Source organism: Portunus trituberculatus, chromosome 24, assembly GCF_017591435.1.
Source record: "Portunus trituberculatus isolate SZX2019 chromosome 24, ASM1759143v1, whole genome shotgun sequence".
Classification (NCBI taxonomy): Eukaryota; Metazoa; Arthropoda; class Malacostraca; order Decapoda; family Portunidae; genus Portunus; species Portunus trituberculatus.
Window position 1 is genome coordinate 17,101,989 of NC_059278.1, and position 25,000 is coordinate 17,126,988.

General features: G+C 42.3%; 4 protein-coding genes across 9 annotated transcripts in view; 2 read left to right on the top strand and 2 right to left on the bottom strand.

The window, feature by feature from the left end:
* Positions 1-8,134, top strand: part of LOC123508153 (protein Wnt-16-like) — a 236,645-nt gene extending 228,511 nt beyond the window's left edge. The window contains exons 3-8 of one of the 4 annotated variants that reach the window (XM_045261685.1): positions 1,961-2,117; positions 2,344-2,470; positions 2,928-3,068; positions 3,373-3,387; positions 3,734-3,988; positions 4,178-8,134. In XM_045261685.1, the coding sequence (XP_045117620.1) occupies positions 1,961-2,117; positions 2,344-2,470; positions 2,928-3,068; positions 3,373-3,387; positions 3,734-3,988; positions 4,178-4,279 (797 nt within the window). In that variant the 3' untranslated portion in view covers positions 4,280-8,134. The remainder of the gene's footprint in view (positions 1-1,960; positions 2,118-2,343; positions 2,471-2,927; positions 3,069-3,372; positions 3,388-3,733; positions 3,989-4,177) is intronic. The other 3 variants (XM_045261686.1, XM_045261687.1, XM_045261688.1) reach the window with 3 other exon arrangements.
* A 3,857-nt stretch (positions 8,135-11,991) lies between these two features.
* On the top strand, positions 11,992-17,637 carry LOC123508207 (glutathione peroxidase 7-like). Its single transcript, XM_045261742.1, has 4 exons — positions 11,992-12,223; positions 12,863-12,947; positions 13,367-13,546; positions 16,122-17,637. The coding sequence occupies exons 1-4, from the start codon at positions 12,071-12,073 to the stop codon at positions 16,325-16,327; spliced, it is 624 nt and encodes a 207-aa protein (XP_045117677.1). The 5' UTR covers positions 11,992-12,070; the 3' UTR covers positions 16,328-17,637.
* A 261-nt stretch (positions 17,638-17,898) lies between these two features.
* LOC123508206 lies at positions 17,899-23,385 on the bottom strand. Of its 3 annotated transcripts, none has more exons than XM_045261740.1 (2): positions 23,332-23,385; positions 17,899-21,688 (listed from the first exon to the last, which is right to left on the bottom strand). In XM_045261740.1, the coding sequence occupies exon 2, from the start codon at positions 21,447-21,449 to the stop codon at positions 19,950-19,952; it is 1,500 nt and encodes a 499-aa protein (XP_045117675.1). In that variant the 5' UTR covers positions 21,450-21,688; positions 23,332-23,385; the 3' UTR covers positions 17,899-19,949. The 3 variants fall into 3 exon arrangements, with proteins under 3 accessions (XP_045117675.1, XP_045117674.1, XP_045117676.1); XM_045261739.1 differs by having other exon boundaries at positions 23,305-23,382; XM_045261741.1 differs by having other exon boundaries at positions 23,309-23,360.
* Positions 23,386-23,821: 436 nt separating this feature from the next.
* Positions 23,822-25,000, bottom strand: part of LOC123508422 (putative diacyglycerol O-acyltransferase MT1468) — a 9,237-nt gene continuing 8,058 nt past the window's right edge. Inside the window, exons 8-9 of the mRNA XM_045262160.1 lie at positions 24,917-25,000; positions 23,822-24,280 (exon numbers count right to left, since the gene is read on the bottom strand). The exon at positions 24,917-25,000 is cut by the window's right edge and continues 80 nt beyond it. Coding sequence (XP_045118095.1) covers positions 24,206-24,280; positions 24,917-25,000 — 159 coding nt within the window. The 3' untranslated portion in view covers positions 23,822-24,205. The remainder of the gene's footprint in view (positions 24,281-24,916) is intronic.

A 25,000-nucleotide genomic window follows, 5' to 3' on the forward strand; every position in this document is an offset into this window, starting at 1 on the left:
CGTTTCCCTTTGAGCTGGAGCCTGTTTGTGTGGCTTTGTGCTTACCTCCTGCCCTTAAAGACGGATTCAGGGAGGTTCTAGGGAGCTGAGGGCCTTGGAGAGTGAAGAGGACTGGACATAAGGGAGAGGAGAGGGACACAAGGGCAGGGAGATCAGAGGAGGCGAGCCACGAGAGGAAAAAATTATAAGGGATGCTGAAGATTTATATAGTGTTGGATACCACTTCATTCGGCTGGTGTTGTGGCTTCCTGGAACCTCTGGGAAGTAATCAATGGTCAAGAGTGGTGAAGGGAAGGTAGTGGTGGTGGTGTGGCGGTGGTGGTGATGGTGGTGATGATACTGAAGGGTTTGTGTGTTGATAATGAAAGGGAACCGTGGTGGAAATAATGCACACACACACACACACACACACACACACACACACACACACACTACATGCAATATACTGATTCCGATCTTATTTTTCTTCTTCTTCTTCTTCTTAGTTATTGCCATTCCTTGATCGTTTGTGTAGGTCTGTAGGATATGTGAGTGGAATAAAGGAAGAGGAGGAGAAGGAGGAGGAAGAGGAAGAGGAAGAGGAAGACCAGGAAGAGGAAGAGTAGGAGGAAGAAGGTAAAAAGAGAAGTAAGGAAGAGGTAAATTTGGAAAGAATCGCCAGAAAAAGGAGTAGAGAGAAAATATGAGAAGGAATAAGATGAAGAGAACGGGACAAAGAAGGAAGGAAGGAAGCGAAATGGGAAAGAATAACGAAAAGGAAATGAGAGAGAGAAAAGGAGGAGGAGGAGAAAGAGTAAGCTTCATGAGGGACGCTGGGTAACGGGAGGGTGGAGGAGGAGTGAAAAAGGGCAGAGAAGGGGGAGAGAGGGAGGGCACGTCATGGGTAGGCCTGTGATGGGTGACTGTGACGGCCCCACAAAGCCGGACGACTGTGTGAGTGACGGCTGGGGTGAGGGGACGCAGACGCCTGACACTCCCATCACCACTATCACCATCACAATTACTTCTCCCCATTCCCTCCTCGCCCGCCACCCGTCACTACCACACGGGGCATGAAATGAAGCATGGGGGTCACTGCTGGAGAAAGACTGCTCGAAAAGAAATAAATAAGAGTATACAGTTGATTTATAAGTTTCTGTAACCGTCTTCTTTGCAATCTCTTTCACTGCGACGCGAAACAATTGTCAACATCAAAGGCAATGCGTGAAGTCTTCATAAACATCTACAAGAGCGTTTTCTTTTTTTTTTTTTATGTAAGAGAGGAAAGCTGGCCAAAGGGTACATAAAACGGAAAATGAGGCCCACTTAGTTGTCAGTTCCCTTGCAGGTCTGAGTTAGCTAAAAATAAAGGATAAATGTCTTGAAACCTCTCTTAAATGAAGTTGTCATAGGAAGTTGGAAGTACAGAAGCAGGTAGGGAGTTCCAGAGTTGCGAGGGAAAGATAGTTTGGTCTTTTTTTCTAGTTCAAGCATTGGTTATAGAAAAGTAAAGATGCCTCGGAGTGATTGATGATTAAGGAAAGGAGTACCAAGTGGCAGTCAAAGGGTTGATAGCAAGAAGCAAGAAGGATAGCCGGATTTTTAAACGTTCCCGCCTCTCATAACAGTTATTTTCTGACACAAAAAATATTAGTTCGTTTTTTCCTTGAGTATTTTCCCCACTGGTAGCGCAGAATCCTGATGAAGCTCTCAGTAAGATCATGAAATACCATTGAAAACACTATTGACTTCCGCTACAATCTATTAATGAAGTCGAGATGAAACGAGACTTCAGAATACAAATCCTTCTGGTGACCGCCTTGTGTTAACTTTCCACCATTTGTTTTTCCTGCCGTATTTTCGATATTTACCACATTTCTTCATATACTTTATTCATTATTCAATTATTTTCATGTTCATCTTATGTTGTGGAGCTCTGACGATGGCTGTTTTGAGTTCTGACCCTTTAATTTCTTCGCAGGGAGCAAGGAGACCGCCTTCATCTACGCCGTGACATCCGCCGGGGTGGTGCACGCTGTCACGCAGGCCTGCTCCTCCGGCAACCTCACCGACTGCTCCTGCGACATGAGCAAGCAAGGCCTGTCAACTCCCGAGGGATGGAAGTGGGGAGGCTGCAGGTAAGAGAGAGAGAGAGAGAGAGAGAGAGAGAGAGAGAGAGAGGAGGCGATAATGTCATGCAAAAAAAGTACTTAGTTTTCATTCAAGTTTGAAGTCTCATCTCAGCGAAGGATAATAGAAAACGATACATTTGAATGGTAGACTCGTGCATTACAACCCGAGGTGAGCTGGAAGGCTTATATCAAATCCGTGATAGGTTTAGTAATACCGACCATTCTTTTCCAGCGACAACCTGAGATTCGGAGTTCAGTTCGCGCGGCAGTTCGTGGACGCCCCAGAGAAAGAGAGACACAAGAAGCTGAAGAGGAGACGGAATCTTATGAATCTACACAACAACGAGGCAGGACGAGAGGTACGCCATGTTTGAAATTTAACCTTCCCTCACATTTATACGTCACCTGGCCATTTTCTTCACCTATTTGGTAATCTCTGGTAAACTCTGGAACTCCTTGCCTGCTTCTGTGTTTCCATCTTCTTACGACTTGACATATTTTAAGAGGGAGGTTTTAAGATATTTGGTACTTTATTTCGGCTGATCCTTTGACCTGCAAGGGAACTGCCAAATAAGTGGGCCTTTTATTTTTTGTTTTTTATTTATTTATCTATTTATTTTTTTTCCCTTAGCTAGTTTCCCGTCTTACATAAAAAATACTTATATATACATTTACATAGCGTTATTCATATTCATTCATAAAAAAAAAATACATATCTTTACATTTGCCTAACGTTATATATACTCATTCACATCAAAAAATACATATCTATACATTTATTCATATTCATTCACGTGTTTCCCTTCCTTCACGCAGGCAGTGGCGCGGCTGATGAAGATGCAGTGTCGTTGTCATGGCGTGTCTGGCTCATGCGAACTGAAGACCTGCTGGCGCTCTATCCCGACCTTCCCTGTGGTGGGCGACTACCTGAAGGGGAAGTACCTCACCACACTCAGGGTTAGTGGCTCTCGGATTTCTAAGGTGACGAGGTGACGGAGGGAGGTGGAGGAAAAGCAGGAGGGAGCGAATAAAAGTAGTAGATGAAATACAGTAACACTAATCAGACTTAGTTTATTTTCTAGAGGTTTATTGTTGCTCGTTGGTGTGTGTGTGTGTGTGTGTGTGTGTGTGTGTGTGTGTGTGTGTGTGTGTGTGTGTGTGTGTGTGTGTGTGTGTGTGTGTGGTTAATGTTCCTTGTCTTATTAGTGTGTTGTGAGGGAAGGTTTGTGCTGTGAATAATGTTGTGCTTTACAATCCACAGCCACCACGGAACAAAGTAAGACATTGGTGTTGACTATTATTATGTTCTTAGACGAGATACAGAAGGTAGTCACAGTAATGATGATATTTACAATTTTTATTTATTTCTTACTAGTACAATAAAAAAAGGTCTGTTTGTTTTAAGCTGTGATTACCTAGTGATATTTATTGTTCATTTTTCATTAGTACTCTAAGTTTATTTCTGATATTGGCAAATTTTCAAACACTTCTCTTTAATTTTTGTGGTGTTGCAACTCTGCAAACCACTTGGCATCAGAGGAAATTTATCAAAGATTGTTACCAAAGCATCACAGAACATGACACCTCACAGCAAGGTTTTAAAGATAAAATCACTCAACCAGCAGTTCACACACAAGAAAATGCGAGGATCGAGATGGCGTGACTCGTCCCGCCGGCGGAGGAAGCGGCGTGGCCGTCGCAAGCGTCGCTTCCTGGCGGAGAAGGACGAGCTGGTGCACATCCACAAGTCCCCGAACTATTGCATCCAGAACCCCAAGAAAGGGATCCTCGGCACCCAAGGCCGCTTCTGCAACAAGACATCCCATGGCGCCGACTCATGTGACCTCCTGTGCTGCGGCCGGGGTTACAACACACAGGTGAGGAGGCCAATGCAGCGCGGGAGTAAAGAGAGAGAGAGAGGAAACTTGTTTGATTGACACAATATTATCCACTCTAACCAACATACATAAGTCTGTGTATGATAGCAGTAGACATGTCTATCCATATTGTAGAGTCATTTTGTAATTTAAAGTGAAAGCTGATTATTGTGTGTGCTTTGTCCCCAGGTTGTGCGGTACGTGGAGCGCTGCCACTGCAAGTTTGTGTGGTGTTGCCACGTCCAGTGCAAGACTTGCATCACCAACGTTGACGTTCACACCTGCAAGTAGTGGAGAGGCTCGGGTGACATGAATGTTTAGGAGCACCTGCCTTGTTCACCTGATGGGAAAGAGTCGTGGCTCATGACAGTCTTGGACTGTTTGGGTGCTGTAAGAAGATGGTGAAAGATGTATCATTCAAAACTTGAAGGTAGTGAATATGTTTTGTGTTGAGCGACAACTGACTTGGCGCCCTGACTCAAGAATGCTGAGCGAGATGCTGCAGCTGGTTGGAACACTTCAGAAATATTACATGTAAATTTGCAGCTGTTTAGTCAGTTTTAGTGGTAAACTAACAGCATGATAGTGCTTTAGTGGTGATGATCAGGTAGACTGTGTGAAAGCCAAGGTAGCCTCAAGCATTGGGACTCATCACACCAGTAGCTGAGAGAAGTCAGTGTTTTCATTACCACTGGAAACTGTTGTGTGTGTCATGGCTGCCGGTGTGATCCTGGTCCCCACACCTGACACCTGTGCGGTGGGGTGTCCAGCGTCACCTGCAGCCCAGCCACACCACACGACTGACCTGATCACCCCTCAACAGAAAACAAAGTGGTACTTATCATTGTGTGTTTTGGTATTGTACACTCTGGCAAGGCATCCTCAACTGTCCTCCCAGCACAAGGCAGCCGTGACAGGTTCTGCAATCCACACACGTCCGTCACTCCCAGGAAGGGGAGGAGCAGACAGGAGTGGCTCCAGCTGCTTTCTTGATGGAACAGTCGAGCGACAAGGTGTTCCCCAAAGGCAGCTAGACGGTGCCAGCCAGGCAGGCCTTGGCTGCCTCCACCACACCCACCACCACCACCGCCACCACCACCGCCACACACCCAGAACAAGCCACGCAGCAACCTCCTCCTCCTGAAGGAGGTGTCGCCGTTAGTCGTCCGAGTAATGGATCAAAATATTTTGTGTGAAATATATTGCAATAAACTATATGTCAGACATTTACATACTATTAGCTATGATTGGACTTACCATTACCTCATATTTATGGTGTCGTGTGTACAGTGGTCCCTCCCAGTGGTAGTTTCATAAACTATGCTGTGTTTGTATATAGTGAAGATTATTTTGCTTTTTATGCCCTTTACAAATGTCTCTTGAGTTTATGGCTGAGATTAGGTTATTCTTGTTCATTACCAGTTGAAGGACAAAGCAGCAGGTGTTTCAAGGCCGCTCCTTCCTCCCTGCCCACCCTCAGCGGGGTGGAGGGGCCGGCCGTCAGAACATTTACACTTGATAGACACGTGCTTAGCCAGAGTAAACAAAATATATTTACATTAGTACCTTTGAGTTTATATGAAGGCTGTGGCAGGTGTCAGCGCTCAGGGGTGTGAGGCGTGGCACAGGTGGAGAGTCACCCTGGCACTGTCATCTCCTCTGCACCAGGCATCACACATTGATCACTTGTCCCTCACACCCTCAGTCCCTGGCTCGTCCATCAGTACATCAATCATATTGACATGAGATCTTTTCTCTAACATATGCACATAAATTAAGTAAAAAAGAAGTGTTCATGTGTGTGTGTGTGTGTGTGTGTGTGTGTGTGTGTGTGTGTGTGTGTGTGTGTGTGTGTGTGTGTGTGTGCGTGTGTGTGTGTGTGTGTGTGTGTGTGTGTGTGTGTGTACATCCATTTGCCAAGACAATGTTCAAACAGCCAACCTGCCTTCCCTGTCTTGCCACACCTCTGCCTCTGAGCTGCTGCTAAACCTGCCAGTCCTGCGAGGGAGTCAACACCAGCTTCATGTTTCTTTATCCCCGTCATTCTTGACTATTTCTACCCAAACCCTGCCTATTTATGTCCATTCCCACCAAATAGTACCACATTCCTGCCTGCCTCTGTCCGGTCCTTCTCATGTCAGTTTTCTCTCCCTTACCCCGCTCCTCACCTAATGGTTTCACTGCAATCAATTGGATCAGCAGGCTGGGGACGTGACGCCTCAGCCTGACCATTCATAAAGTGCTACCGTTCTCAGGGTCCCACAAGATGTTTCCATAAATGCTTTTCATCAGTCGTTTACAGAGGTTGGATCATGTAAACACTTAATTACAAATGGAGATTAAGTGATGTCAATATGAAAGCTGATGATATTTTGTGTAAGTCGTCTTAAGTTGAATAAGTATTTTTGTGTTTGGAGTAAAATACAAATACAGTGATGCCAAGAGTATAAAGCAATAGAAAGTACAGATATATATTGTTTATCAGCATGAGTTCAACGCACGTCAATAGTGTTACAACTGCAGTGAACATCCATCTATCATTTACCGTCATGAAGTCGGTCTCATGTCTTGGCCACTCCCCACATTCTTGCCTCCAGGATGCTGATGTTCACTCCAGGACTCCCGTGTAAATACATGTATCATATGAGGCACTAAAGCAGAGATGTAGAAACTCATACATGTATCAACTAGTGTAGGTTGTGCTGTCTTAGGATCCGAACACTAGTTAAAAGCTTTCCATGTGTCTGTCAATGGAGGGAGAGAGACGAGTAGAGATGTATGAAGACAATATGAGAGTATTTAGAGCTATGGGTTGTAACAAGAGTGAAATATATTACATTTAGGAGAATAATTTAATCTTTGAGTAGGTATATCATTAAGCCTTGTACTGCTATCGAACTCTGGTTAGAATTAGCATTAAAGCATAGCTCGTTGCTGCTGAGTGTAGTTCTCTTAAGCTCCACCCTTGGTCAGTGAACTTCAAGAGGGGTATTTAAGAAGGTAACATCACAAACACCTGAGATTATACGTCGTAAAGTTAGTATATCATTAAGGGCAGGTTATATCCTTGCCCAACTATGTCACGACCCAGTCAACGCCTTCCACTTGTCGTCTCAGAAACAACTGGTCAAAAAACTGTGTGCTGGCGGGGCGTTGACTGAGGCTTTCAAACATTCAAATATGACATTGAAAGATCAAGAGGAAGGAAAGGCTCTCGACACATCCAGAAGGCCATTAACTCTTGTTCCATAATTTGCTTCAGTTAGTTTGGTGTTGATAATAACCATGCATATAAAAAAAACTCTCCACAACTGCACATGAAGACGTCTGGAATCATTGATAACATAACGCCGTGCGCCTCCTGCCAGTGCAACACACGCCACTGGAATGAGGGGCGTGTGAGACTGGTGGCGTGTGGCGTTCATCAATCTCTTACCGAGCTCTTCCACAAACACCCAGACAGACTCTGATTCACACCTAACATCTTGTCAAAACGTGTTCACTAAGAGATGTATCGATGTCCTCAAGAGTACCCATTGCCGTACTGAGCTGTAGAGGGGCCCTTGGAAGCAGAGGATGTGTGTGTTGACTCGCGCTTCCCTGGGTACACCTCCTTTGTCATTTGAACCTGCTGAATCAGAGTCACGTGCTTAACGGGCTGAATTCTTAGTTATTTTATATGTATTTATCCTACTCGTCGTTTTCTCAGATTCTGTAGTTTGTTCTTCCTCCTCTCATTCTTCTATGCCTCGCTCCCTTTCCTCCTCTTTCGCGTCTCTATCTCGTAACCTCTTTCTTCTCGTATTACTAGAAGGAATTGTAAGGAAAATGGATGAAGTGTGTATGTTCAAATAAATAGATACTTGGTGGTTTCCTTCAGTCATTTACACAAGTTATTGGAGCTCCCAGTCTGTTTCGTCGTCTGGTTTCGTTAATTCTCATTTGTGTGTTTAATTTGACGAAGAACTTGACAGAAAATTAGTTGATGTTAGAGATAAAAACTCTCTCTCTCTCTCTCTCTCTCTCTCTCTCTCTCTCTCTCTCTCTCTCTCTCTCTCATTTCCAAAGTCCGTTTTTTGAGAAGGAAGCCCGCCTTGACCTAGATCAACGGAGATTTGTATTGTGGCAATAAACTAGCCCATATAGCGTGTTTGTTTCACCACCCTACCTTCATCCTTCTCTGTTCCTCTCACCTAATGTCCGTATGAAGCAAGAAGAGGACGAAAGGTGAGTAGTAGTAGTAGTAGTAGTAGTAGTAGTAGTAGTAGTAGTAGTAGCAGCAGCAGCAGCAGCAGCAGTACTAGAAGTAGTAGTAGTAGTAGTAGTAGCAACAGCAGCAGTACTAGAAGTAGTAGTAGTAGTAGCAACAGCAGCAGCAACAGCAGCAGTACTAGAAGTAGTAGTAGTAGTAGTAGTAGTAGCAACAGCAGCAGCAACAGCAGCAGTACTAGAAGTAGTAGTAGTAGTAGTAGTAGTAGGGGATGAAAGCATAGATGAAGGATTAGGCAAATTGATATCCCAAAAATGTTCCTTGGCACCAGCCCTGCAGTCAGCAGTCAGTATTCCTGGCGTTGAGATGAGCAGCAATCTCTCCTTCACCACCCATGTCAGAACAGCCCCCAAAACCTCCACCAGGCCGGCAAAGGAAGCAGGCTGAACTGCTTCAAGTGCAGCGCACGCCTCGACGCGTTCTGTCACGATTCTAAGGACTTCTTGTCTCCGTCATTACGCCACTCGCAACGTGGCTAATCAGGCAGGAGACAATGCCAGGCTACCATCTTCCTCCTCCGCTACAACTCCTGCACCACCTTGAAACATAAGTATAACAAACAACTTCTTTCAACTCAAGCCACCAGTGACACCCGCACGAGGCAGCAGCAGCTCACCGTACTCTAGGTCAGCAAAGAGACGCTCATTCGTTTCTTCCTGCTGAGGCGGTTACCAGCCTGTTGTCCTACAGACGGATACACACACCACGCTGCTGCTATAGGCACAGTGGTGTAGCTAAAAGGGGGGAGGGGGGGCAGAGGGGGCGGTCTGCCCCGGCTGACACTTTTTTGGGGTAACACTTTTGATCCTGACAGTTGTCAGTTTTACTTTGTCAAGGCTGTGCGTGTTATTGGTAATTAGGTTTAGGCCCATATTCTTGATACACAGACATAGATGTGTCTTTATTCAATGGTGGTTGTGGTAATAGTAGTAGGAGTATTATTAGTAGTGGCAGTAACAATGATAATAGTAGTGGTGGTGGTGGTGGTGACATTACACACACATTGTCTCTCACACACACACACACACACACACACACACACACAGTAGTATCAACACCACTCCGATAGCAAACTTTCTTTTTAAAGAACAAGCTAGTTGATATTAAGCAACTGTTCCCAAGCTGGTGCAGACAGCGGCACCGGGGGGCCACCCACCCTCCAGCTCCAGGCATCAGTCTTGCTTAGTGTTTCGTGACGGCAAGAGTTGGACGAGTTAGCAGCTACTACCAGGGTCTCTGAGAGACCCTGGCTACTACTACATTAAAAGACTCTGGTTGATTTTCACACGGAATTTTAAGAGTGTTTTTGTGGTTCTAGTGACACATTAACAAGATTACTCTACTTTAACGGGTCTGATTGAAGTGAGACAAACGGGATTTCACGAGTATTTTTAAGGTTCTGTGACAGAATAACGACCGTGTTGGTGTTTCCACGTCTCCAAGTCCTCTCATTACTGGACAGAAGCCACAAAACAGAACCACAGAGGCAGGACTATGTTATCAAAGTGAGTGACACAGGCTTTACCGTGTTTCAGTGTTATTTAAGACGAGTCACAGCCAAGAGATAACTTAAGATAAATCATCAAATGCCTTCCGTGCCATTTGTAAATGTCTGGATGAGGAGGTTAGGCTTTAATATTCGTTATTTGGGTATTTTTAATGTTATTTGTTTATCATTTAGGTTTTTGTATCAGTAGCTAATTATTGATACAAAACGACTGAGGTGGTGACCGGCCAGTCCCTATTTATCATCATAACCTGCCTTATCTCACTATTATAAGCCTGTCTTGCCTCAACGTGCAGCTTTCATATCCAGCGTTCAGAGACAGCCTCCATGGGCAGGTTTCAAGTTTGGTGAAAGTTTTGTGAGGTAGAGGGGAGGGATCCATCCGACCGGGAGTCGATCCCTCCACGGCCCCGCCGCCATCTTGGATATGCATACCCCATGTCCAAAATCTAGGATTATTTTCTTAATTCCTGGACAGTTTATTTGGGATGAATAGTAAGATTTGACGATTTATACAAGTATCTAGTTGTGTTTAGAGTTGTTTTACGTGCGTGAGTTGGGCGCAGTGTGATATTGGCGTTGCTTTTGGTGGTGAGTAAGGGTGTTTTTGGGCGCCAAATTTTAAGGAGCGTTTAGGCAATTTTTTTTCTTTGAGCTAGTATCAAGTTGTTATTGTTTTCAAACAGTAGTTGATGTGTTTTGAAATGTTTCGCTTTCTTGGCCAGTGGTGTTAGTGGAAAGAAAAAATATTTTCTAAAGGTGCTAATGTTCCAATAATAATTTTGTTGTTACCCTATGAATTATTTATCTGTGGCTCTAACTCACTCTATAGTGTTGGTAAAGATTGTTCATATTTTTTTTTAAAGTGCTTCATTCCTTTAAAGCGAGAATTGGAGGAAATTTAGATTATTAAAGGGGGGTCAAGGTTCCAACAATTTATTTGTAGTTCTTTTGAAAAATCTTTAATATCACTGGGGCCTAGAATCCGTTTATATTTTTGGTGATAGTTAAACTTTGTGCCAACTCAGAATATATAAAGCATTAGGGTCTGGCGGCGTTTTTTCGAAGGGTCATTTTCAAAATGATCTGCCTAACGTATATAAGTCCACCAGGCAAGGGCAGGTCGGGTCGTGACGTCATCTGCCCACCAGGCCATGGCCGTGACGTCATCAGACCTCCGGGAGAGGCCGTGACATCACGACAGCGAGAACTTCCCAGCTGCCTTACCTTCCGGTTCTCGTCGTCCATGTGTATCATAATTTGCTGTGTTATATTGTGTGTGTGTGTGTGTGTCTGTCTGTCTATCATTGTGTGTGTGTGTGTGTGTGTGTGTGTGTATCTGTGAGTATGTGTGTGTGTGTGTGTGTGTGTGTGCGTGTGTGTGTGTGTGTGTGTGTATCTGTGTGTGTGTGTGTGTGTATAGAGTACCATATTCTTGATGCCAGAGGGGAAAAATAAAACAGTTGAAAAAAAAGGCTTAATGAGGTGCCGGTCCTTATAGAAGTTATATAGAAATACACTCGTAAGGGGACTCCGGGGTTGGTAAAGTTGTTTTTTTTTTTTTTTTTTTTTTCAATTCCAAATTTTGCATGAATAATGTATGTGAAGTTAGATGCATGTAGTTCTGCGTGAAGGAACAGAGTTGTCTTCAGAGGGCAGACTGTGACTGCCCCCTCGTGTTGTGAGACAAAGGGAAACGTTCGGTGAAGTCATAGCTGGCTTAGTGATAAGTTCACAGCACCCCCTGAACAAGTGCTATTAGACCTCACTGGGAGTAATTATCGCTCCGACTGGTGTCTACTGTCTCCTTGTGTGTGTGTGTGTGTGTTTATATATATATATATATATATATATATATATATATATATATATATATATATATATATATATATATATATATATACACACACACACACACCTTAAGGAGTTAATATAATCATTTTGATGTATTGCTTCTAGGAAGGGCGGCAAATTGCAAGGCGGTGGGCCGTCCCGGGCTACGTCATTGTATAGGCAAGTAAGTGTGCCGCTAATGCCTGGCGGGTGTGAGAAAAGTGACTGTTCCATGCAAGTTCAATTTTCATTGCATTGTAAATGTATATTGTAGTAGGCTAAAGATAGTTAGTTCCCTTTCACCTCATCAGGAACCTTTGTCGCAATAAATTACAAAAATGTAACGTTATCTCCTACCTTTTGAGAGAGAGAGAGAGAGCGCACTGTTCTGACACGTGGAAGCCTTGGACGGAAGCCACAGTCAGCGGGCAACCCTCCGCCGCCAAGTCCGAACACACCCAAAGTAAACAACATGGGTTACCAGCGGCAGGACGTGGCTCTGTTCTCTTGTCTCGTCCTCCTGGCAGCCCTATGCACTGCAGGCTGTGCTGGGGAAGACTTCTACAGCTTCTCCGTCAAGGACCACCAGGGGCAGGACGTGGCACTGGAGTCCTACAGAGGGAAGGTACGTAGAAGTCAATGACACCACAACCTCCGTCCCTCCCGCCGGTACCCCTTCTCCGGCCTCCTCTATCCCTCTGCAGCCTCCAGTGTGTTATTCCGGGCTGTTACGTGTTATTTGAGGTCTGGAGACGAGGTTAGGGTGGATCTAGTGTCATAGCGTTAGGGGGTCATTAACCTGCCGGGTATTGAGGTGAGGCCCCACTTCCTGTAGCGGGGTCACTTCCTGACGCGGAGTTAGTCGTGATAGTATTGATGCAAAGAAAGGCGTGTGAGTTATGTGTAGGATGTTATGGCGGGGAATAATGTTTGTATTATCTGTATTAGTGTGGTGTTATCAGTGAGGTGATGAGTGTAATATTGTGATAGGTTGGTGGTGTCAAACTGATGATATTATGGTTAGTAGTTATATGGTACTAGGCATAAAACTTCCTGTCTCAACTTTGCATTTCAATAATTCTTCACTCTTTGACAGTTCACCAACATTCTATTAATTCATTATTCCATATACTCAATTAAAAATATGCATGATTTCTCAACCATTTCCTCGTTCATAAACATGAAATTTCTTTCCATTGCTTATATTCATAACAGACCATCACTGAACAAACCCAACACTTTAGCAGCTTCTCTCTCTTTTCAGGTTACTCTGGTGGTGAATGTTGCTAGTTTATGTGGCTACACAGAGACCACATACCGAGCCCTCAAGAAGCTGCATGACATTCTTGGTAAGTGAGAATCAAGCCTTGCATCTGACAGTACTAAATATTTCAGTATCTGTATATATATATATATATATATATATATATATATATATATATATATATATATATATATATATATATATATATATGAGAGTTAATATTTTGACACTTAATCAACATATAATTATATATATATACAGAGGTTTGAAGATATTTATCCCATTCTTTTAGCTAACTCTTTCACACCTGCTTAGAGATTGTCATTTAAGTAGGCATCTTTATTGAATTGTTCTTGGGGACTATCATCTAAGTGGACATTTTTGTTAAGTTGTTTTTATTGACCTTGGCTGGATTTCACCTCATACATAAATTAAACCTGTAATCATGACAGTACATAAGGTTACCTAGTTATACTGTTCTAATTTATTTTTCCTAACAATCAGGTTATGGTGGCCACTTCTCAGTGCTGGCTTTCCCATGCAATCAGTTTGGTGATCAGGAGCCACTTGACATCGAAGACATACTGGAACATGTCACCTCAGAGTATGAGGTGGAGTTCCCAGTATTCAACAAGATCGATGTGGTGGGACCAAACGCTGACCCAGCCTTCAGACAACTCATTGGTAAGTTGTTGCCACACACCAATCACTATAGTGCTCCCAATCTAAATGTGGTTTTCTGGCTGGGCTCCGTAGGGAATAGTAGGCATTCCAGCGCTGCCACGTTTCACCCAGAATTTGAACGGTCAGGTGTGTGACCTGACCCATCCCCTCTAATTCATTTATCGCTTTCTCCCTTCTTCTCCCATATCCTCTCTCTCTCTCTCTCTCTCTCTCTCTCTCTCTCTCTCTCTCTCTCTCTCTCTCTCTCTCTCTCTCTCTCTCTCTCTCTCTCTCTCTCTCTCTCTCTCATTGTTATTGATATCATTATTATTGTTTTATTGTTGCCGTAATTATTCTCTCTCTCTCTCTCTCTCTCTATGTAATAATAATAATAATATACGGTTTATTACTTTGGCAATGTAAAAAATTACACTGAAAATGTACAGGGGGGGACACTAAGACAATGAACTGAAATGCTTAACCTAACTATGGATATAACTTAACCTAGAATTCACTTATTAATTTACTTATTTATTTAAGGCTCGCACAATAGTGGGCACCGCGCTAAGTTGGTACCGATCAGTGCGCGGTGCTCTTAAGGGCGCCACGCGATTCTGGTGTCGGGTGGCGCGAGCAGGGGGAGGCACGTCGGGGGGTAGCAGGTGGCGGAGACGTGGATGACGCAGCAGTCCTTCCCCAAATTTTTCCAAGGCTTCCTGGTGTCTTGTGGCCAGCCTCGGCAGACTCAGGCAGGTCAGGGCGTCCTCGTAGGACCTGTAGGCAGGCCCAAGGATGACCCTGAACGCCCTCCTCTGAACCTCTCCAGCTGTTGTCGTTGTGTGAGGTTCAGGGAGGAGGACCACGCTGGGGCGGCTTACATGAGCTTAGGGAGTATAATGGTGAGGTACACTCCCCTCAGCTCATCTGCTGGTGTTCCCAGGGACCTGAGTCGGCGCAGTAAATAGATTTTGTATGAGGCTGACCTGATGATGTTGGAAACATGCTGCTTCCATGATAATTGATCATCCACCAAGACACCTAGAAGCTTGGTGCTGCGGACCACCTGGAGGGAGTGAGGGCCCACAGATAGCTATGTGTGTGTGTTTGTGTGTGTGTGAGAGAGATAGGTATCTACCACCGTGACACGTGACCTTGTCTCCCACTTTGTCTTGCAGGCAGGCAGCGCCTTGGACAGTACTAAGTGTTGCCGCGTGAATGGAGTTAACAATATTTTATCTTATATACGAAATACCTTGTTTTTTTAGACATCCATTTGTATTGTATTTGGAACACAGTTATTTCCATCCTTTTATTCGTATTGTCTCTGTGTGTGTGTGTGTGTTTCACTGTTTGATCTGCTGCAGTCTCTGACGAGACAGCCAGACGTTACCCTATGGAACGAGCTCAGAGCTCATTATTTCCGATCTTCGGATAGGCCTGAGACCAGGCACACACCACACACCGGGACAACAAGGTCACAACTCCTCGATTTACAACCTGTACCTACTCACTGCTAGGTGAACAGGAGCAACACGTGAAAGGAGACACACCCAAATATCTCCACCTGGCCGGGGAATCGAACCTCGGTCCTCTGGCTTGTGAAGCCAGCGCTCTAACCACTGAGCTACCGGGCGTGTGTGTGTGGGGTGAGTGGGTCGGTGGGATAGGTATCTACCACCGTGACACGTGAGCTTGTCTCCCACTTTGTCTCGCAGGCAGGCCACATCTTGGACAGTAATGAGTGTTGTCGCGTGAATGGAGTTAATAATATTTTATTTTATATATGAAATACCTTATTTTTTTATATATTCATTCGTATTGGAATGCGGACACAGTTATTACACCATTTGTCTTACTAAGGACTATGGTGAACGTTGATAGAGATTATAACGTTTTCACAGTAACACTGTTACACATGTCTGCTGGTATTTGGTATTGTGATATGGATTTTGTAAGCGTGGAACGTTAACTTTTCTTTTATTCATTTTCTTTTAATATTTGAAGATACTGGGTTTTCGTTAAAGCATTGTATATGCCTCTTACTTATATACACAGATAGTTCACGTAGACTTGGCACCGCTGGAATGCCTGCTATTCCCTATGGAGCCCAGCCAGAAAACCATGTTTAGATTTAGAGCACTATACAAGACAATTATTCTCTTCAATCACTTACAACTTTTTAGACTCTTGTTTTGTAGTATTTTAAATCAACTATTTCTGTTGTCTAGAAAAGAAAAATATACTTTTTCTTTTAGCTTATTATTTATGTAGTGTTGAGAAAAATAACTTTCTTTTTCAATGTGAATATGCAATTTTTATAATGGTTTGAATATTAAGTAAGGACAACTATATCAGTAATAGAATTGAGGAGTCATAGTGTTTATTTAGATGAAAGCATGAGCAAAGTGACTGACGCATTGAATAAGCTGAAGGTAAGGTTTGATTTTATTGTTTTTAGTCATTTCAATAGATGCTCATGCTGTGACTGTGTGGGTAACAGAGTCTTGCTTTTTTGGTGGGTTTTTGCATTGCTTTTTATGTCACCTCAATACATGCTGTAGCTTCATATAGGTAATCCAGACTCTTGCTTTCTCAGAGGATTCATCCATTGTGCCGGACTGGAACTTCTACAAATACTTGGTGAATGGGTCTGGCCGGGTGGTAGGGGCTTGGGGCACCCGCGTCACCATAGAGGAAATCTTTGATGAGGTCCAGGCTGAGGTGAAGAAGGCGAAGGAAGCAGCATCACCTGACAAGAAAGAAGCATCGCCAGTTGAAGGTGGTGGCAAAGATGAACTCTAGTGGCTTTAGGTAACTGCTAGTGGCTTGCCTTCTGAGATTCATGTGTACACTGGGTTTAGAGGTACTTAATACTTACATGTACTAACATATGTTTATGTAGTAATGGTGTGAGGATGTAGTAAGTACATTATTGGGAGGCTAGTAGTTGTGGCCTTATTGTGACGGCTCTAACCTTTCGTACTTTGATATTACTCTCATCTCGTCTCAAAGAATCTCAATTTGACATGGTAAGCAGTCACGTTTTGTCTTCCGTGTTGTTCCTTGTATGTGAATGTGGACGCAGTATACATATTTTTCTCATGGGCTTTTGTTGACTTGTTTTCTCCAGGCTTTTGCCAGCTTGGTGCTGTGTGTTAAGGGTAATTTTTATATAAAATAAATTATATTGCATTTTGTTAACTTCTATAGATTATATTTTTTACTTGTTAGCTGTCACAATTATATCTAAGCTAGATCAACTTGGTAATGATAACTGTCATTATTTTTGTATGAATTACAGATTAGAGTTTTTTGTATGAAACTTAATGTTTTAAATAAGAGTCTATCGACTAAGTTAACAAGAATTGCACATCATTTGAAGCTCAAGTGGTTTAAATTCTTCATGAGTGTGTGAAGAATGGGTGCTATGAGTGATAGGATCATGTGAAGAGAGTCCTGGTCCATCACTCAACAGTCTCATGTTGTGTCATGTAATGTTATAGCAATGGGAAGTTGGTGACTTGAGGTGCTTGCCTCAGCCTGTAGATTGCAAGTTCAGTCCTGGCTCAGAGCAGTGTCCCATTTGATGCAGTGTTGTCTCCTAACCCTGACCAGCAATACATTACCTGGTTGTTTTGTTGCCATGACTCCCATTTCCAGTGTTACAGATCTTGATATTTTTATGTGCTACAAGTTTTTCAAGAAAAACTGGACCAAGACTGTCATACCAAGTGATATTTTTGCACAAATTAAGTGTTTTAGTGTCCATAGTAATAGAACCATTCAGTGTTCATGAAATATAAGCTAAAATGCTGCAACTGATCATACTGCTGTTTGTTCCATTGTTGTCCCTCGACTTGAGAATGTCAGTGAATTTATGATTTTATGAATCTAGCAGGCTTCTAGAGTTCATACTGAATGCATCATAATGCAGTCTTGCCTGGTGTGAGTGGCAGTGTTAATCACAAACACAGCATTCCACTAAGTGTGATTGTTGCTAAGATTGCATTGTGCAAGATTTAATTTTGGAAGAATAAGATTAAATACACTTCTGAGTATATTTACTAAGAGGTACTTTGTTTCTTTAAACACTGAACACTGCTTCATGAAGAGTTGGTTTGTTTTATTTACTTCCAATTGTGACTGGAGAGAAAGTTGCCCAGAGAAAGGTAAAGCTTATTGTGCTAAATTTTGGAGATATGTCTCAGTTAATATAGAGAAAAGAGTAAGAAGTTGGTAGGACATTTCATTAAAGCTATGATGCGATGGGCCACAAGGATGTTCCTTTCCATTGAGGCTGATAGTGATAAAAGGAAATAATGTGAGTGTGTGGGATCTGATCTGGGCCACACTAAAGAAGGATATACAGGGCATAAAGTACGATAATTTTATTATGCATCTTGAGTATCTATTACATGAGTGTAACATTAGTCACAGTGGTTACATAGCTGCTACAGTAATGGAGAAATTCAGAAGATATTTTCCTTCTTTGTCCTTGATTAGTGTTGAAGCTAACTTTACGTCGGATTCTTATTTAGATAAAGTCAGGCAGATACAGTCATGGCCATAATTCCAGCAAACTGTTACACACTTCCACTCATCATCTCATTTCCTTAAGCATCCATCTCTTCCTTTGTGAGGTTAGATAGATTACACTTACCCATTTTTAGCAATCACAGATGATCTCTAACTTCCACTCTTTTTTATTTCCTCCTCCTACTTGGCTCCTTCCAAATAACTCCACTCTTTTGCACTTTCTTTTCAGTCTGAAACCCTCTGGTCTCAATTTCCTTACAAAAACCCTGACATCCAAGACACTATATAGATGAGTTATGGGTGCAGAAAGATGGAAAATAAGGTGGAAGTGAGCACTACTTGTCACTGGTACTCCCCAAGACTGGATCTTTCATTTTTCACTGACCTTACACAAGGTTATGGCATAATGTTATGATAAAATGTCTTCACTGTGGTATGACTGACTCTCAGTTCATACACCTATTCTATTTGATCATTCAATACTTTTCAATGAAGCATTTGGTTTAGTTTGATCTATTTTGCTGGAAAGATTGTGCGCAATTTATTTTGATTGATTTTGATTTAAAGATTGTATGTCTCATTTAAAAAGTGCAACAACTTGAACAAAAAAGTGCATAGAATTAGAATATTGTGGTATGCATACATGAAAGAGATCCATCTACTTGCATATTTGAGGAAGAACAGTAGTATTCAGATATAACTTCTATTACAACATTAAAGAGTAGCAAGAGTTGTATGACAGCATTCAGCAAACTACACAAGATTTGACTGCAGTGTTTGTGAAATGCATTAAGATCCGTGGGGAAGTGACAGATACTCGTATAAGTTATTGTGCAAGAAAGTGAATGAATGTGTTATTAAGCAATAGAAACAAGTCTTACTGCTGCTGCTAATACTGATGATAGAGAGGACAAAGAATGCAGCAGTCATGTTCTGAAGAGATGGTTATATGCTGAGACCCCTTCACATAAAGACAGTGCTGAGGAAACGTGAAGAAAGGCTAAGAGAGGAAGAGATTAGTATAGGTAAGGAACCTGTAGGAAATGGCATGCATTGAGGATTACAAAGGGAACACAAGTATGATGGGATATGAAGGGAGGGGTTGAGTGCTGTATTTTGATCTATCATAATGGCACTGTGACATGGGTATTTCATGAAAGGCAGCAAAAATGTTCAGACAACAAAGATTTCCCCATAACATAATAATAATGAGATGTAAGAGTATATTGGTGGCAGTAATGTCAAGATTACTGATTTTAAATGGAAACTGAGTGATCAAAGATGATGATTTATAAAAACACTTAAAAAAATAAAGTATTTGAGATGAGGTATGTATTATAAGATACAGGATGAGCATAAGATAAGGAAAAATATATAAGGACATATATTTGTTAAAGGAGGTCGGATGGAAGTTTCAGTACTGGCCACCTCTTTGGGGGAAGTCCATAGAAAACAATGTCAGAAATGCAACAGCTGCCAAAGATCAACACTCACTGATGCAATGACAGACACTCCCACAGACTGCATGGTGCATGAAAATCTTGGTAACCTCACAACTAACATTACATTGCACTTGTGACCATCATTATGACCAACATTACCACTAATATCACTGTTGACTCATTTGGTGTGTAACTGTAATGTAGGTACAGAGCGTGAGAAAATTAGGGAAGCTGCAAGAAGCATCAATTCTATATCAGGCAGTGTATGTTTACATCCTGCATAAAGGGGCACCAGGCCTCCTCACTGCCTTGAATTACATTACACACATGATGAAGGTCTCACAAGTCAACCTCTTAATCAACAATCACAGTAACTTGTCGAAGCATCATCTTTAACATTAACCTAGCCATGCCGTACAAAGTAACAACTAAAAAAACAACAAACATTAAACTAACAAACTGAGGTCACTGATTACCAACTCCACTCTTGGCATGAGTTTATCTTTATATTTCTTTATGATATTGTCCTTCTTTGTGTACACCAAAAACTTGCTCTTGCACTGGCTGTACATCTCCCGGGGACAGCGCTTCTTGTAGTGGTTGATCTGAGCTAAGGAAGTGTTCATTACCAAGTTACGCTTCAGTCTTGGGTAGAGGGACTCGAGTGTGTAGTGGTTGAACACCGTCAGGGAGTTCTTGGTGGATATGAAGCTCTTGACAGAATGACCATGGATGCTGAAGTTGGCACTCCGAATCGTGTGCCGCAGCATGTGGAAGTAGTAAGGAATCTCAGGGTCAGATGTGACATTGAACACATCAAAGAAGTAAGCATTCTGGGCTGAAAAGGATGCATATTTCTCAAGAGCCTTTGGCTGCTTCCTTTGTAACTTTGTAAACATCTGTGACCAAGTGTGGCTGCCGACTGGGATGATGACCTCGTCCACGTCCAGAGGCACAATGTAGTCGTACAGATAAATGTTGCGGTAGAGACAGTCGTTGTATGGGATGAGTTCATTTCGTCGTTTCTGCCACAATGCCTTTTTGAGGTAGCGCGTTCGTTGCTTGGGCTCATTGGGTTGGTCTCCTGGCAGAGTGAGAGGCACAGCCATCACCTTCCCTTTGCTGTGGTAGTAATCCAACACCTTTGCTACATTGGGATGCACAGTGTACTTGTATATGAGAATCTTATCAGCGCCTAAGATAAAAATCATCTCCAGCCATTCAATAAGCTTCACTGACACGTCCTCTTCAAAATTCATTCCCTTGACACACACAATGTACTTTCCCTTCCTCTCATTCCTCTGCCAGGCTTTGATTCCATCATGATGAACCTTTAACTGTGTGGTCATGTTCTCACAGGCACGGTAAGACAGGGACACAAACTCAGGATATGGGCGATGTCCATGCACTCGTAAGGGGACAGGACATGAGAATAAGTATGTGTGGTATATGTCCGGTTTTGGTTTGCTGTCCCACACGGGTTGCCAAACTTCTGACACATCTGCCCTCACAGCCACTGGGTCTTGCTCTCTGGGGTACCATAGATGACAATAGTAATGGTCCTCCTCCTTAATCTTACCCTGAGACATGCCAAGGATTCTGACATAATGGTAGGAGGTGCCCCCAAAGGCATATCTGATATCGTAGTAAGAGCGGTAAAGGTAGACTCTCCTTCCATCAACTTTCTGCCAGATTGCATTGTTCCAAGTTATGTTAACCCCAGTTGCCTGTAGGGAACAATTATGAACCTCCAGTGTGTAGAAGTGAGACTCAATATCTGACCCAACTAATGTTATATATTCATCATTCTTCCTTAGTCTGGCTGTGGTAAGTCTGTTCGGGCCTGGGGTAGTGGGAGCAACAACCCAAAGTAGCAGAGAGTACAGGACCAAGGAGGAGATAGAGATCAGGATCACCAACACCATGCCATGAAATAGAAGCCTCATTTTGTAGGTTATCACAGCATCAGCAGTTGTAAAGCCAGCATATGTTCATCTTGTGCCTTGTTATATATGCCATGGAGTTGAGCCACATCACATCATTATCTGGAAGCACTGGCATGAAGTGTGTGCCTTCTCCTGGAGTTGAGTCATCAGGAATGGGTGCAAGGGGTGTTCATGTTGTGTGCTCCTGTTGTGCATCTCTCAGCCGGAACAGAGAAGTGTGCAGCTGAGGGTGTGCCATGCTGTAATAAGCATATCTACTAAGTACTGTCGCATAGAAATGTTAGATGAAATTTTGTATGCTTTAGTTATTGAGTTATAGAAAAAGCACTTTATCTACTAAATATTAGTTAGCTATCAGCTTTGAGGTATCTAAAATAGCTACTGTAAATATGTTAATATTAAATTATAACTAATAAAGAGTAATATCAAGTATAAGACATCTATATTAAGCAAGTACAGTTAACTAGATAGAAGTAATGCCAAATACATAAAAGTCGAAGCAAGAATAGCCTTTCATGAAATCAGTTAACTAGAGTTAGAAATCTTCATATCTTTCACTGCAATGAAAGAAAAAAAAAGTAAAGAGGAGAATTAGTCTTAGATATCTACTGTACTAATTCAAGCAAAGAATAAATACACAAACTCAATCCATCATGAATCACACAACGTACAAATCATATAGGGCATGAGGTGTTACAATATTACATGTAACACTTCCTAATTCCTCCTCAAGTAAAAAACAAGGTAATGAACCTAGTTTTTCTCCTTATCATTGCATCGTCACACCTTTAAGAAAATGTCTCACGTGACTCGTGACATAAATCTACCTTAAGAGATCTGGCTCTTTGCCGTTTCATCTGAATTTTTTTTTCTGCACCAGCATGACGCAACATCATGAGTAAACAGAATTAATAAACCATGATCTGTCGTCAATGCAGGAGTATCAAGAAAGCAATGGCTAATCTAGGATATTTTAAGATGCAGACACCTTTCAGTTCAGTCAGTTTGGGTTGGCTGATTTTGGTCACGATGAGTTAGATTTTTACGGTCAGTATTAGGTGTGAGATGCTTAATTTGTACCTGTGTCATCTTAACTCTAATATTCTCCTCTGACGAAGCAAGTCTAGTCTTTCATATCCAAGGCAGATGTAAAAAGTTGATGAGAAACCCGTGTAAGCATTAAAGTTACATCAGCAACACTATGTTTGGCATCTTCAGCCTTAAACAATGTATCTATCCTGTACACACCCCTCAAAGCACCCTATCCAGCCTGTACTGAAGCCTATGCAAAAGATACATAAATTACTGCACTAGAAATCAGCATAATTAGGGTTGAGCCTCACTGCAGCATCAAACTATCTCTAGAAATACCTTAGCTAACCTCTATCCAACCCTATTCGTAAGTAACATAAGTATCAGTACTAGTTTAGAATATTATACTGGTCTGACTATCACCTAACAGTATCCTTATTTTAAAACAGTATCTCAGAGACACCTCACCTAACCTAATGCATTATAAAAAAAGATCATTACATACATATTTCACTATCACCCAGTAGTATTCTCATCTCTAAACTCTCCCTCATATTCAACCTAACCCGTACTGGAACCAAAGAAAAGTACATAGGCATCAATACTACCGAGGCCTAGAGATAACATTTCTGGCCTGAATACTACAGTAGGATCAAAAGCATCACCGCTTATCCGACTCGCTGCATGCAAGAGTGTACTCATTTCTTACTCATAACTCTGAAAATAACCTGCATAAGGTGATGATTTGCTACTATATATGGTTGCCTATCATCTAATCCCACCTACGGCAAATTACGTAAGCTAGTCATGCAGCATATGTCACCTGCCATGTAAATTGTTAGCGCAGGACCTGTTGGAGAGAGGAGGTCGCGAGAGCAGCCACTGCCAGCCAGAGAGAAGTGCGTGGAGGGAGAGTGACAGGAATAATGTTTTATCATACACTACAATAAATTAGCGATCAGGAAGGTAGTGGATATCAGGAAGACGTTTATTTTGTTGTGCCAGCCATTGTTATTGATCTGTAAAGGTTTTGTATCTGGTTATTTAGGGAAAATCAATGTATTAGTTATTAAGATGCTGGCGACGCTTGGCAGTGTTAAGTTTACATTGGCCAGGATAACAGAGAACCTTTGTCCCGCTGCATAGGGAACTGTCACATTCTCTCCATGAATAAACATAACGAACTCAAACTCCGCATTCATTAAAAAAAGCACTTTACTCACTGCATGGCTACCATAAATTCACCTGCACATTCATTATAAAGCATGTAAGCTGCAAACCCCGAGGCATTCCGTCGAGCAGTCAGTCAGTTTTGTGAATCTAAGTAAAGAAAAACAATATTGTATGGAACAAAGTTTATTTTCTTTTTCATATTATCCGTAAACTTATCGTGAAAACACTAAGATTATACCCCAAATGTACCATGGTGATGAGTTTGGTGAATTTGATACAGGCTAAACTAATCGTGTATGTGTAATGGCCGTGGTTTTGGGAATCTGAAGGAGCAGGCTGACTGGTGCAGGTTAACTGGGGTAGGGTGGGTTGTTCTTCTTCTTAAGGGTTTGTTGGGGCCATACAGGCTGTCTGTCACATCCTCTTGTGCCCCAAAGGTGCGGTATGCGGTGGCAAGGTGTTCAGGCTATATGCGGTGGAGTTGATTTGTTTTCTGTAGTAAGGTCCTGGTGAGGTTGAGGGTCTTGAAAGGTGGGGTGGGTTTTCTAAGTCTAACCCTGCTGCGGGAGGAGGCGGCGGTGCAGTAGCTTGAGTTCCTCCTCCATGTCTTCCAGCAGCAGCTTCGCCTAGAGAGAGGTAGAGGTTAACAATTATTACACATATACGTTATAAGCATTTCACATCTCACTGTAACACGGCTATTAAAAAAAAAAAAAAAATCTAATAGGCGCCGCAACAGCTTAGGTAATATTGCACCGCTAAGGATAACGGGAGAACGCTACATCTCCCACCGGTCTCTTAACTACAAACAGATGAAAAAAAAAGTATGAACAGAATCTTAACTACGAACAGATGAAAAAAAAAGTATGAACAGAATTACTCTACCTTTCCAGTTCAGGCAAAGAACCGATACACAAACTATTGATCAGTACGTGAATCTAAACCACGGGCAACACGAGGCAGTCAGAAGAGTAAAGAAAAAAAGAAAAAAAAAAAAAAAAGCAAAGAAGAGAATTAGTCTACCTTTCCAGTTCAAGCAAAAAATAGATACACAAACTCTATCCATCAATACGCGAATCGATTTACACCAAAAGCAACACGAGGCAGTCAGAACAGAAGAAAAGAAAAGAAAAGAAAAATTGTATACCTCTCCTGTTCAAGCAAAAAGTAAATACACAAACTCTACCCATCAATACACGCATCTGGACCAGAGGCTACACGAGGCAATCAGAGATACCATGCCCATCTCTGCACCCACTCACCTCATCCTTTGAGCGGAAGAGGGCCAGGTCCACATTAAGACCAATCTTCACCATGCCCTTGTAGCTGAAGAATGACACACCCAC

What these genes read in the sequence shown, in the direction of transcription:
- LOC123508206 (XM_045261740.1), bottom strand. Translation starts at nt 21,449, where the DNA reads ATGAGGCTTCTATTTCATGGCATGGTGTTGGTGATCCTGATCTCTATC.
- LOC123508207 (XM_045261742.1), top strand. Translation starts at nt 12,071, where the DNA reads ATGGGTTACCAGCGGCAGGACGTGGCTCTGTTCTCTTGTCTCGTCCTC. An exon ending in TGGAGTCCTACAGAGGGAAG is followed by an intron (nt 12,224 to 12,862) that starts GTACGTAGAAGT and finishes CTCTCTTTTCAG; the next exon opens with GTTACTCTGGTGGTGAATGT. An exon ending in GAAGCTGCATGACATTCTTG is followed by an intron (nt 12,948 to 13,366) that starts GTAAGTGAGAAT and finishes CCTAACAATCAG; the next exon opens with GTTATGGTGGCCACTTCTCA.